The sequence below is a fragment of the Camelus dromedarius genome, chromosome 4 (assembly GCF_036321535.1).
Source record: "Camelus dromedarius isolate mCamDro1 chromosome 4, mCamDro1.pat, whole genome shotgun sequence".
In the NCBI taxonomy this organism is placed as follows: Eukaryota; Metazoa; Chordata; class Mammalia; order Artiodactyla; family Camelidae; genus Camelus; species Camelus dromedarius.
Window position 1 is genome coordinate 60,997,965 of NC_087439.1, and position 13,967 is coordinate 61,011,931.

The following is a 13,967-nucleotide window of genomic DNA, read 5'->3' on the forward strand; positions in this document are numbered from 1 at the left end:
CATTGCTTCTTGGGGCCAGATAGTTCTTTGTTGTGCTGTGCATTGTGGAATGTTTAGTAGCATCCCTGGCCTCTACCCACTAGTTACCTGTAGCATCACTCCTGCTCCAGTTGTGACAACCAAATATGTCTCCAGATATTGCCAAATGTCCCCTGGGAGCAGGGGAGGGTGCTCAAAATTGCCCCTAGTTGAAAACCACCAGTCTAGTGAAAGGGGGAAGGAAAAAAATTTAAGGTAGCAAAAGGCTTCAATTAGTTTATGATTCTAGGATCTTGCGCTATAGGAAACACAAAGGATAACTCTAATTTAGCACCTCCTTTCATGTGTTACCATCATCCCCTGGGCATGTCGTTATTTAGCTATTACCATTAGCATATTATAATCTCCAAGTTTTCTTATTCGACTTGCCCATTGTATTACATATAGTGGGAATTTAATAAATATCAGTGAGGTTAAGAATGAATATGGTGAATACAGTCTAAGATTATTTGTGCCTGTGGTGCCCTCTCTGGTTGTTTCCTCTTCCAAAGATCTTTGCAGAACCAGGTATGCAACATTGGAGAGCAGGCCAGGCTGTTTTAAAAGAGTTGCTTCCTTAGCTATCAGTTCTTCCAAGTGATATTTTTAATATCTATTATTCATCTCTGGCCATGTGCTGAACATCCTACCATCTGCCAACACAGTGAACTGTAGACTGTTCTCAAGAATTTACAGTCTAAAGAGAAAATTGATCATCACTTGAAATGGAAAATTCCTCTTAAAAGTAAAGTGGTAAAGAAATTAAGTAATAAAGTGTAAAGGGGGTTACACAGTTCTGGGTGAGGTGCTTTGCCTCTTCTCACCTCGCCAGCCAATGCTCACAGGTTTCAGATCATGAATAACAGGGGAGCATCCATTTGGTGTTCAGAGACCTTGAAGGTTCTGGTATTCTAGAAGGATTACATAGGACACAGATACAGAAGTACGGGGCTTCAGCTCCATCCTGATAGTGCAGGCCATTTCTCTGTACCATCTTTAGTGGGCAAGATGTCCTCTGTAAAGAAAATGGGCAAGGTGTCCTCTGTAGAGTGAATGCAGCTTTTGCTTCTCCAAGCTTACACTTTCTTAGTTTCCTATCACCTCTTCTTTTTTTCTCCCCGACTCCCATTCATTATTCAGTCTGTTTTCTCTTGCTCCTTTTTTTTTTTTTTTTTTTTTTTTTTTTTGCTCATTTTGATCTTTGTCGTTCTTCCTTTAGTTTTTGTTACTGTCCCTATCGCTTGAAATTTTTATAAAGGCAGTTTTTCCCCTTACTTTGAAAATGTGTTGATATTCAGTAATATTCTTTATAGTATTTCAAGCTGAACTAAAAAATGTCGAGAAAAAGAAAAGTGAATCTGACTTTCTCAAACTTTCTAAAACTTCTGTTTGAGAGAAGGGAAAGTGTTCAGGTCAGTTCTTATTTTTATCTGAACAGATTTCCCATCCAAATATTCAGCATGAGGAATGTAAGATTTAGGGGAATACAGTCATGGTCATGAATAATTCAAATATACATTAAGAATGCAGAACTTTTGGGGCAACTGCTACATTTTATAGAGAATATTGGAAGAACACTGGGGAATGAAAACAAAAATATACCTCTTCTTATGATTTTATTAAAAGGACATGGGGGAAAAAAAACACAAATTTTTTTTTCCAAATACAAATCATATAGTACCCTGGATCCAGGATTCGGATCTTGTTTCTAATAAAAAGCCTAATCGAATCATAGTAGCAAGCAGAACTTCTTGCTTTTCCACTGTTATCTTTTTATATTCATTCTTATGTACCTTAAGTGAGCTTTTTTTAAACAACCAGACAAAGCTCTCCAACTTTTAGGAATTCTGAAAATTATTCACATCCAGGCACCTGAACTGATTTCATGCTTGAAATATATACATTATTTTAGACATATACTTTAAGCCTATCCTAGGTGTCAAGAAAATATGATTATCTCCATTTTAATGATAATGAATAAACAGGAAGTGAACTTTTTAAAAGAGGGTTACTAAATTGTTGGATGGTCCAATAATATTTTCTTCCAAAAGCTTAGTGTGATCATGCTGTGCAGGGATTCCTGGCACAAGAATACTATTATTACAGCTTTGATACATTCAGTACAATTAAAAATCTGCTTACATAATTATTCCTTTAACAGTTGGTGCCACCTGTAATGACATCAACCACAGCGCCTGGCACAGACTAGATACTCAATAAGTGTGCGTTCTTCTCCTTTGTCCTTGAAGCTATCTTAAAAGTATTCATCTTTGATAATCTTCTAAATGTCATCTAGAATTTAACATAGAAAACTTGTTTTTCTTTCATGGTTGACAAATAAGGAGACCTTCGTTTCAGTCCTTGAAACACCCTTTGATGCCCATCTATTTGGGATCCACCATCTTTTTAAAAGAAAAATATGTAACATAAGTATTTTCAAAATTTAGCTCTAATGTCCTTTAAAACTCATTTCCTTTCTATAAGATTAAAGTAAAAAAAAAATAACTGTTTTAAACCTCATCTAGGCCATTTTATCCAAATAAAGATTTACCTTGTAGGAGCCTTTATATATTCATTGGTGTATGGTTAGGTGTTTTACTACTGAAATCATAGAAAGTAGATTAAAAAATCGGAAGTCCTCAGAGAGTCCTGGAATCTGCCACATAATACATTGCTGTGACTAACTGAAATTAATGTAGGTGAAGGCACAGAGTTCTTGCTTTTTCTCCTCTAGTGAAATTCTGAGAAAGTCATCCAACCTGGAGAAGGACAGCAATTTATCATTCCAGAGCACCAAAGTTCCAGAGAGAAGACATGCTTCACCAGGTAAGGTATGCTCTTCTGTTGAGTTCAGAACAGGCCTTTTGGAGCAACCAGTAAAGGTCTAATCTTTAGAAGGTTTATACTTTAAACTTTTTGAACAAAGAGGGAATGCTTGGGCTATCCCTAAGAGATACAAATGTTCCTTATGGTTTTTCTGAGTGCAGTGGTGCAATTATGAAAAGTTCTTGAGAATAATTGGAAATTAGTTTCTTACTGAAATACTCTCTAGGAGCAAAAGACTAGTGGTACTGATATAATGTTGAGAATTGCACACTTTCCCAGAATTGACTAGGAACTCTTCAGTTGTCTGCAATTAGATGATGCTGGGATGGTTAGAAGCCCCAGTAATAAAAAATAAAAATTTGGATAGAATCTCAGAGATTTGTCCAAACTTTACATTTTACAGATGAGGAATATGGGGCCCCACAAGATTAAGTGCCCTCCCTGTCTGTAGTCATCCAGCCTATTTGGTACTAGAACAACTGCCAGGATGTACAGGATGTACTGGCAGATTCCAGCTGTACTCTTCCTCCTTCCACTCTAACTCTCGGTATCACAGTCATCCGGTGTGATTGTGTACTTCCTCCGTTCACAGCTAGGCCAGTGGCCCTCAGACATTAGTGTGCAGAATACCCACAGGCTGAGATTCCTGAACCTTATGCCCAAGTGCTTCTGCTGCAGATGGTCTTGAGAAACACCCATTAGAAGCCGCAAATTGAGAATGAACTCTCAAAACACCTGGACAGTTTCATATTCATTAGCAAATATTTCTTGGGCACCCACTATCATGTAGGCACTATCGCAGTACTGGAGATGTATTAGTGAACAAAACAAAACTTCCTTTATGTTGAAATATGATTGGTGCTCTGGGGAAAAGAAAAAGAGAACCTTCAAAAATGCCATGGGATATTTAAGATTCTCTGATATTTACATTCCAGTACAAGTTGATGGACCAAATGAAAAAAAGTCCTTTGTATTGTAGTAGCAATATGGTGGTGAATGGTTTTTAGGAGTTAATGTGCTGTTGTGAATGATCTCTGGGTGTTTGGCTGAGTGGCTTAAGGCACAGTAGAAATAAGATCATACTGTTGTGGTCCAGTAAGCTTTGCTTTGCTCTGTAGCCACAGATTATGTTTCTTACCCTGGCCAGTCATTTCACGATGTATTGCCTTGGTCTAGAGGAATCAGTTGGTAAATTTTTCAGCCCCATGAGCATTTTCATGAAGTCTAGGCCCTACTGATGTTAGGTTACTGTATTTTTGAATATTAAGATTCTTTGTTACTAGGATAACAGAGTATTTCTGTCCAATATTTATAAAAGTTAACACACTGGCTTAATGGACATCCATGCTGTAGATCTGAACATAGTCTCCTAGCTAATGCTTCTAACCCAGACCACACTGCCACATTATAAACATTACTGGATGAGGCCACTCTGGGAATTACTTAATTAGAGTATACTGTAGTCCAGACTAATTGCTTCCTCCCATTTATTTGATCTGAAATATCATTCAGAAACCACTTTGGGGAGGAGAGAATTTATGATCCTAAGCAGATTTTAGCCTCCCAATTGAATAATTAAAAAAAAAACCCATTATCACCAGATGTGCATTGGCAGATCCTTTGAACAGATGCTGGATGTGATGGATCTGTGGAGCTAGTGGAGGCACCTCCAATCCTCTAGGCCTGCACAGAAATGATTCAGTTTATTAGGCAATAATACCAGTGATGAAGTTTAATGATATAAACTGGAGTGAAAGCAAATGACATTCAAAATGATTGGAAAAAACCCAAGATCAGACCAAAACCATCACAATTTTATGTGAAAGGGAAAACTGATGGAATTTGCCATTTTGCCAATATGACACTTTCATGGAAGATGCATATTTGAATACATTCTTGCTGTGGAATATTATGAGAGCAAAAATGGTATTTATGGATTCTTATGTGAACTTGCCCATTGTGTGTGTGCGTGTGTGTGGTGTGTATATTTAGAATGCTAATCTGTTCTGTCTTTTACCACAGCCACAGTATTTCCTAGTCCAAGTTCTGATTTGGAAAGTACTGGAACAGATACTTTCAATGGTAGTCAAGTGCTTGCTCGGATCCTTGGTTTGGAAAAGGTAATTTCACTCAGTTTTGTAGTGGACTTACAATAAAAAGGAGTTGAAAAAATAAATGCCTCTTAGATTAACAGAGGAATCTCCCCAATAGGAAGCAGTTTGAGGTACCCTTCTCATTTGAAGGAATATCTCAGGGAGAGTTTTTTCTTAGGAGCTCTTCAATGAAAAGCTTAATTCTGAGACATTCTGAATTCCATAAGGTCTTGGATATTTATTTACTTCCCTGGTAAGTCCCTTAATTGAACTTAAGATTTTCATTTAGTAAAAAATAGAGTGGCATTATATGTGATCTTTTAATTTTCTGAAGCAGGGAAGGAAAAATGCTGCATGAAAGCAAATGAAGCTATAACCTCCATCAAACTTGCTGCCTCATCCATACTAATAATACTGTTGAAAAAATTAGAGCTGTAAAAAATATCTCCCCAAAGTGATAAAATCCCTTTCCTTAGCATGATTTACAGAGCTTACCTATGGATTTCTGTCTGTTTACTAGTCTTCCACTTTAAGATTCCAGATTGCAAGATAATAAACATCATTTCTGTCAGAGGTGTAAGCTGGCAGCCTATGAGCTATATGTGTATGTGTGCACATCCACAGGGATTTTAAAAAGTCGAATCTGAATTCCTTTAGGCAGAAGAGATACTCATTTGTTAAATACAATCCCCACTTCCTTATTGTCTCTTACTGAACCAGATTCGTACATTTAAGTTATCTGGCTGACCTACGGGCGTTTGAGTTCTGCTTTATGTGCTCTTCAGATATTAAGAGGAGATCATTTTTAAGATGTTGCTGTAGAGAAACTATTCCACCCCCATCGCTCGCTCTCTCTCTCTCTCACACCCCTCACACAAGCACAAGCATTTTAAATAATATATCTATGTCTTATATAGTAGACATTTCTTCCATCTAAAACATGAAGACATAACTATGACCTTTGTTTATATCCTATGACCATAACCACTGCTGCTTAATATGTCTCTATTAGTTCCCTTAGAACTGACATTCTGTATAACTGAGGCATCTTGATAAAATGGTTTATGTAAATAAGCCAAAGAACAACACAAAAATATATGTCAGGAAAAGGCACTATACCTATTAAAGCAATTCTGCCAGTGCTGGTTGAAATATAAGACTTTCACATTCAGTCCAGTCTAGATTTTGAAAATCTAGTTTATATAACAGTTGAGGTACCTACACCCTGTGTAGGTGAGGAAGCCCCTCAATGTGCCCACTTAATTCCAGTCTAAAGCATCCTCAAATCAGGCCAGGGTGTAAACTAGGGAAAGGTATTTTATTCCATTCCAGTTCTTCCATATTGGTTCCTAGAAGCAAACAGTATTGCATTGTATCAGTTGAATTCTTTAATATACAGAATAGCAAGGCTTGTCTCAAAAATATCCTTTTATTGTATTGAAACTCCCAGGTTCTCTTTCTCATATTGAAAGAAATTTCAGAATTTTGTGAGGCAGCACAGAGTCATATATCCAACGGAGATAAATCAAAAATAAATTTTCTATGTCTAGATACATATTTTCAGAGTAGTTGGAGCAGGGAAGGGAAGTAAAAATTAGGATGACATATTGATGCCTGTGTCAGCAGTCTCTCTGATTCTTCTTTCTTTCTGTTTACTGCTTTCTGCAACCCTTGCAAGAACAAGTAGAGAGATCATTTTGGGGTAAGTTTATGTGTAAGGTTAGGAAAAAGATATGGATGACTGACTAGAAGACCTGGCACTTACAGTATATCTTAGAATAAGTGGATCCTGTCTTGTATCATTACATTTAGAAGTTGAGGTGCTGGAAGGCAGAGTGTAGATTTTGTGATATAAACTGAAAGGGAGGGTGAAGTAATTTGGCCCTCACCTCACGGGGTTATAAAAATTAATTATTAGGGAGGATGCATTAAATATTACAACTAAATGTAATAGGCTCTGTAAATATCCAAACAACTTAATAATGATGAGTGTGATCAATATTATAGCAGAAAATAGTGCTGCATCTATGACTGGTCTGTACTATGAAATATATGGGGAATTTATAAGGATTCCATTATGAAAATGCTTTCCAATTATTGCCTTTGATAATTATGTACTTTTATATTTTTTCATGTATATGCTTTTCTTTTTTCTTTATAGCATAATTCTTAAATGACATGGTTGCTTTGCAAATGAAACATAATCCATGTTTTTCCACTTCTCTAAAAAGCACTGTTGGTCTTGAGACTAAACTGAAGCTCGTCCTCTCTGGAAGTCTTCCAAAGATCTTGGCCAATTTCCCATGAAGTGTCACAAATTGTTAGGACACCCGAGTCTCTGCTTCTAAATGCCCAGAAAAAGCTAAGATTTTTAAGCCTGAAGATCTTTGTCAGACAAGATCTAGTACATTTAGGTTGTCTAATCAGAGACAGGAAGTGAGTTCAGTTAAATAAATCATATGTAAATCTTTTAAATCATAAAGATGACAAGAATTACCACATTCACACATTCTCTCAGTGACTTTTCATGGGTAAACCCAATGTATTTTAGTGTTAATTTAATAGTTGCTATCATGCAAGACTTTAAAATGACTATTGTGAAGACAAGTCACTTTCCTTGAAGATTAGGACACTTTAATATCTGTGTTTACTAACATTATTAACTCACTCTTCTCACACACATTTTTAGCTTTTAAAGCAAAATTCAACTTCAGAAGATATGCGGAGAGAGCTGTGTGAGAGCTATCCAGGATATATTGCTGATTATGACTTCTCTTGGACTACTCTAGGCAAAAATATTTTTAATGTATTTTGCCTGTCCAACATGACCCTTTTAGAGTCTTCTCTCCAAGAACTAACCAACGAGTTCTCTCAGGTGAGTGTAAACACTCTACTATGATCAAGATCCCATAAGCAATAGAAGGAAATGTGTTGTCTCCATTCTTGTATACACAAAATGACTTAAAATGTGTCAAAGAGCTAGTCCGTAGAGAAATGCTGACTGAAATATTGGCTCACCTTTAGCATGGATTCCTAGTACACAGATTCACAAACAATGTCTAATTCTAAGTAATGTCTACTTTCCACTTAAATGTGCAGGACTGAAATTATGTCAATGTTGAACCAAAAATACTGCATTATGGTTAAGTAGACACGTCTTTATAGATGAAATATGGCTTTGCTTTATGGTGAATGAAGATTGACTGTTTTCTATGAGATATTTGAGTGAGATTACTCAAGGTGTAATGTTGAGTTTAATAATTAAACAGCCTTGTAACTCTCAGAAGTTAGAATAATAGGTAATCTTTTCACTCTTCTTCTAATATCAAACCTAATTTGAAAAGCTGATTTTTAATGAAATAATCTATCCCTTTCTCCAAAATGTTATACATTAGAACCAAGAACTTTATAATATGGAGTGCTAATGGCCATTTTTATATGCTTGTCTTAAACAACAATGTGAAAATAAGACACTGATAGTCTTTTAATGAAACCTCCCACACAATGAAATATCATAAAAATATTCAGAATTCTCTCAAAATTTTATAAACAGGAATAAGTGAAACATGCCCATGTCTAATATTTTCCACTTGGTTCTCTGAGTTTTATTGTAATTTTTATTAAGTACAGAATGCTTAAATTACCCTGCAGCAATCTGATTTTTCCAAGGGAAATGGATTAGAGACACCCTAATGCATTGTAGAGCACTTAAAATCCTATCTCTACATACTCAGCAGTTGTGTAGAATGTGTGGCCAAGAATACATTGTTCAAAATCACATTTTCAGCATGAAAGACCTAGAATTAAGACAGAACAAGAGCCTAACTCTACTAATATGAATGACCTTATTAAGAAAATTGTTTTGGGTGGGAATATAATGAAGAAAATTTTTTACTTCTGAATGTACTAGCTGGATCCTGTGATCCAGAGCAAGAATAAAGGTTGTGTTTTTTATTTGTTTGCTTAGAGTACAAGATATGATTACATAGGTTATTCACTATAAATCATTTATTGTAACTTAAATTCCTTGTATTGAAACAGAACTTTGGAAATATTTAATTTTGTTAAGTATGTGTAATTGTAGTAGTAGACATTTGCATATGAATGTTTCAAATAGTAAGCAATTTCACATATAAATTTTAAGTGTTTTCCATGTAAAAAATAAATAATATAAGGTCTACTAATGGATATAGAGGAACTATGCCTATAGGTCCTAAACCATGTTCTACAGAAAAACAAAAACATTACCAATTTTATTCTAAGAAATTAATTTTAATTTCCAAAAAGATAATTTAAAATATTTTGTGTAAATATTACTTTGTTAACCAAATGTTAAATATGCCAATTTCTAGAACTGTGAGAAAAAATCCAATTATATTTAAGAATATTTGAAATGATTTTTTCCAAGTGAAAGATGACTCCAAACTGAATGAAAGTCTAAAAGGATTACTTAGAAGACTCATTTCACCCTGTTTATGGTTTTATTTTTTTAAGCTATCAAGTGATCCCAACAACCAGGAGGCCGTGTTTCAGGAGATGGTCAAAGTGCTGTCCTTCTTCTCACAAGTGCAAGAGCAGACAGCTGTGTGGCAGCTTCTCTCCAGTTTTCCAAATATGTTCCAGAATGACACAACGCTAAGCAATCTATTTGATGTTCTTCGAAATGCAAACAGGTAATCATTAAGGGGAATGTTACTGTTCACAAAAAAGTCTTTTTTAATGTTACTTTGAGGGTGACTGGTAGGTGGGGAATTTAAAGACAGCAAATAATCCATCATTACCCTATTGCAGATTTTAGCAATGAAAGTGAGGGTATTAGTTAAGCAAAGGAGAAACACACAGCATGGTCATCAGAGTTATTGTCATGTCCATGAGGAACTACAGAGGAACACTAATCATAATACCTATATTGTCGGTTGGTATCCCAGAGCTTCTGAGAAAGATGGTATGACAGGACCAATGGTAGATTGGAACATTGGCTCAGGCACACTCAAGGACAACCAGTGCTCTGTGCATCTAGTATTTTAACTGCTCAAGAAGAAAATATCTCGTTGGGTTTTGGTTGGCACCATGCAATATAAAACAACCCTGTTGGTTAGAGTTTTGCACCAAGCCACCTCAAGGGGGTTGGCCTCCCTCATGTGCAGCTAGTCTGTAGATGATCTTTCTAAGCCTGAATATTGGGTTGGCTTTATTTAACATATATGACACAAAGATTAGAAAATTTTTGCAGAAGAACCCCCTTTAAAGGCTACTTTCCTCATAAAAGAGATCTGAGCATGGCCAACATTTAGAATTTGATGGACACATGCTTAGGTTTTGACTGTCCTGTCCACCTTATTTGGACATGTGCATTATACAAAACAACTACATCAACAACTAGCAATTACTGAGTGCCTATTACATACCAGACACTTTACTGGGCCCTTTATACATATATGTCACATTGAAACTTACAACACAACTATTATTTACTTTATAAATGAGGTTAACGGAGGGTCATAAAAATAAATATTTGATGATCATGCAGCTAGGAGGGTAGGTTTTTTAACTGCAGAACCCAGGTTTTTTAACTGCAGAACCCAGACTGCGTCTCTAATAAGTGATTAAGAGTGCAATATATTCCATCTCTAATGTCTGAATTTTCTCATCTTCTCTGGAAAGCTTCTAAGAGCTTATATTTGTTCAAAGACCTTATAATAAGCCTTTATGTTGGCACATTAATTTCATTTGATTATCACAACAGTTCTTTGAGATTGAGACCACAGATGCCCCCCTTTTATAGAAGAGGAAACACACCTTCATGGAGGTCAAATGACTTCCCCGAGGTTCTATAACTAGTAAGGGGCTTCCTGAACTCAAGGAATCTGAATCCAAATCTTGTGCTCTTTTCACAATTACATGTCATAATTAAATTATAGAAGAAGCAAGATATTAGGAAATTTGCTTTAGTCCTCATTTTGCCTCTTAGGAAAATTTGTATTCACCTAGAATTTTGGTACTTGATTCTCTTCCTCCTATGTATATTCTGTCTTAGAAAGCAAACAGGTAAATCAATTAAAGGAAAAAGGGAATTATTTGAATTGTGTAATGTGGGAATGAAAAGAGTCATGGTAATATTCAGACCACAATAAGATATCACTACATACTCACTAGAATGGGTAAAACTTTAAAAGATGGATGACCGCACTTGTTGGCAAGAATGTAGAGCAAATAGAACTTTCATACATTGCAAGTTAGAGTGTAAAATGATAAAACCATTTTGGAAAACAGTGTGACAGGTTCTAATGAAGTTAAAAATATATCCATATGATGTCACATTCTACCCCTGGGTATTTACCCAAGTAAATAAAAACATGCCTACATGAAGATTTGTATGCTAATATTTATAGCAGACTCATTCCTAATAGCTAAAAATTGAAGGAAAAACAAAAAATACATAAACAGAATGGATAAAAAGTTGTAGTTTACTCATACACTGAAATTCTACTCAGGAAAAATAAACAGCTTAGTGAATCATATAACAATGTAGATAAATCTTATGAATATTATGCTGGCAAAAGAATCCAGACCAAAAAAAAAAGGAACACATATTAGATGTGTAAATATTTTATTATTGACAAAATTAATTAATTTCTAACACTAGTTAATTTAGTGTTAGAAATCAGATCAGTGGATCCTGGAGCAACTGTTGGAAGCATGAGAAAACTGTTTTGAGGTGATCAAAATATTTTATAATCTTAATTAGCATGGTGGTTACATGAGTATATGTTTGTCAAAACTCATTGAATTGGAGGGAGGGTATAGCTCAGTGGTAGAGTGCCTGCTTAGCATGCTTGAGGTCCTGGGTTCAGTCCCCAGTACCTCCTCTAAAAAATAAATAAATAAAAAATAACACTATTTACCTCCTGCCCCCTCAAAAAAAACTAAATAAATAAATAAATAAATAACTCAAAAAAAACCTGATTGAATCATAACTTAAAATGGATGCATCACATTGCATGTGAATTATACCTTAGTGACATTTAGTTTGAAAACAACAAATAAAAACCAAAAATCCCACAAAATAATACTCATTGGAAGGTGGAAGATCCAAAAAAATACTCTCAGGCCAAAAATTAATTAATTGATTGATTAATTAATTAATTAAGAATACTTCAGACGTTATTTCAGTAAATTACGTAAGGACATTACACTATGGCTATTTTAATTTTCTTAAAATTTAATAAAATTATTGCATTATGCAATAAGGTATATTCTCAAGTAAACCAGTCTACATAATCATGAAAACAGCTTTCAAAAAAATTGCTTCAAATTATTATAAAACAAATGACATCTGACTTATATCTAACTTGAACAGCTCTTTTAAAGTAGTTGACTTTTACTTATTTATTATTAATTATTATTTAATTGACTAATTAATTAAAATTGATTGCCAATTTATATACTTATTCTTTCTAATATGATAGCCTCTAGACACCTGTGGTGTTTTTAATTTAAGAAATTTGATATTATATTTTGTAAATTTATAAGTATACAGTGCATCACATGCGGTTTTTGAGTACTTGGTGTGCTAGTATTACTAAGGAATTGAATTTTTAACTTTAACTTAAATTAAATTAAATTTTAAACTCTAATACTTGATCCAGTTATTAGAAAAAATTTTAATATGTTTGAAATAACAGGGGTTGTGAATATATTTTTGCCAGTGATTGTAGTGAAATCTGAATACAGATTAACTATTTTCAATGAAATTTTACCATCTGAATTGAGATGCTTCATAAGTGTAAGATGTACAGTGAAATTTGAAGCCTTAGTACAAAAAAAGACAAAATACTTCATAAATGTATTTTATATTGATTAAATATTAAAATAATATTTTGGATTTATTGGGTCAAATAAAATATATTATTAAAATTAATTTCATCTGTTTCTTTTAACTTTTTTAATGTGACTACTAAAAAATTAATGAAATATGTGGCTTGCATTATATTTCTGTTGAAGATGCCTTTGTAAACCATTTTTTAAAGTTAAATCTTCTTTACTATTATTATTAAACTGGCAGTGTCTCTAAAAGCTGTAAATTCCTCACAAATGACTGTATTTTATCACCAAATCATTGGTTTATCTTTTTCTCTATTAAACAAGTAATATGGACAAATAAACCCCTTAAAATCTTACTGCTGCTACTTCCTCTAGCAGTTTCGTAAAGTTGTCCTATAACCCAATCACCAAACCCAGATTACGTAATGTTAAGATTATGACAGAGATTAGAAAAATGAGCAGTCTCAAAAATCAAGTTGTATATATGAAAAACATACAAAATAGTCTCCATTTATGAGGAAGAATCTGTGCTGAGATATGAATCACAAAAACTCCCTTTTGAATTATTTTACTTATAAGGAAACTTTTTTTGGACAACTTCCATTTGTATATGATGAAAAGCACAGGAAAACAAAATCTATAAAGTGAAATAAGTATTTGATCAGTGGTTCAAAGGATTTCAGAGAAGATGGAGATTAGGTGTCATTTTTAAGTCACATTGTTAGAAAAAGATGAATTAAATCTACTGATGTTTTATGAATGATATTAATAGCAATAATGCTGACAATTATGATAAGATTGCCAATGCTCAGTCTTTGAAAGTGTTACTTTGAGACAACAGATCAGGTGAGTCAAGCACAGGGCCAAGTTGAGAGAAGGCTGGTAGAGACCATTTAATTGGTCTCCATGGTCAGTCACCAGGGTTCAGAAGCAACCCAGAGTCTGAGAACCAGGAGATTCTTGGGGCAAATATAAAAATGCCTGAGGTATCAACTGTTATGTAGATAGAGCAGAGATTAAAAAAATACAGCCACGTCCCTATGGCCAAACACACAGCTAGAATGACAAGTTAACAGTGCCCGTGGGCTCAGGGCGGACATGTTCTGTCCTCCTCCTCCCAGCCATGCTGGGGCAAAGTGCCAAAGACAAGATATAGACTGGAAAGAACATGAACTTTGGAATTAGACAGAACCAGCTTATTTATTA

General features: G+C 34.6%; 1 protein-coding gene across 1 annotated transcript in view; it reads left to right on the forward strand.

Annotated features, from left to right (window-relative positions):
- ABCA12 (ATP binding cassette subfamily A member 12) overlaps positions 1-13,967 on the forward strand; it is a 153,722-nt gene that overhangs the window by 52,759 nt on the left and 86,996 nt on the right. The window contains exons 4-7 of the mRNA XM_064485413.1: positions 2,753-2,844; positions 4,867-4,964; positions 7,627-7,812; positions 9,432-9,610. Of these exons, the coding sequence (XP_064341483.1) occupies positions 2,753-2,844; positions 4,867-4,964; positions 7,627-7,812; positions 9,432-9,610 (555 nt within the window). The remainder of the gene's footprint in view (positions 1-2,752; positions 2,845-4,866; positions 4,965-7,626; positions 7,813-9,431; positions 9,611-13,967) is intronic.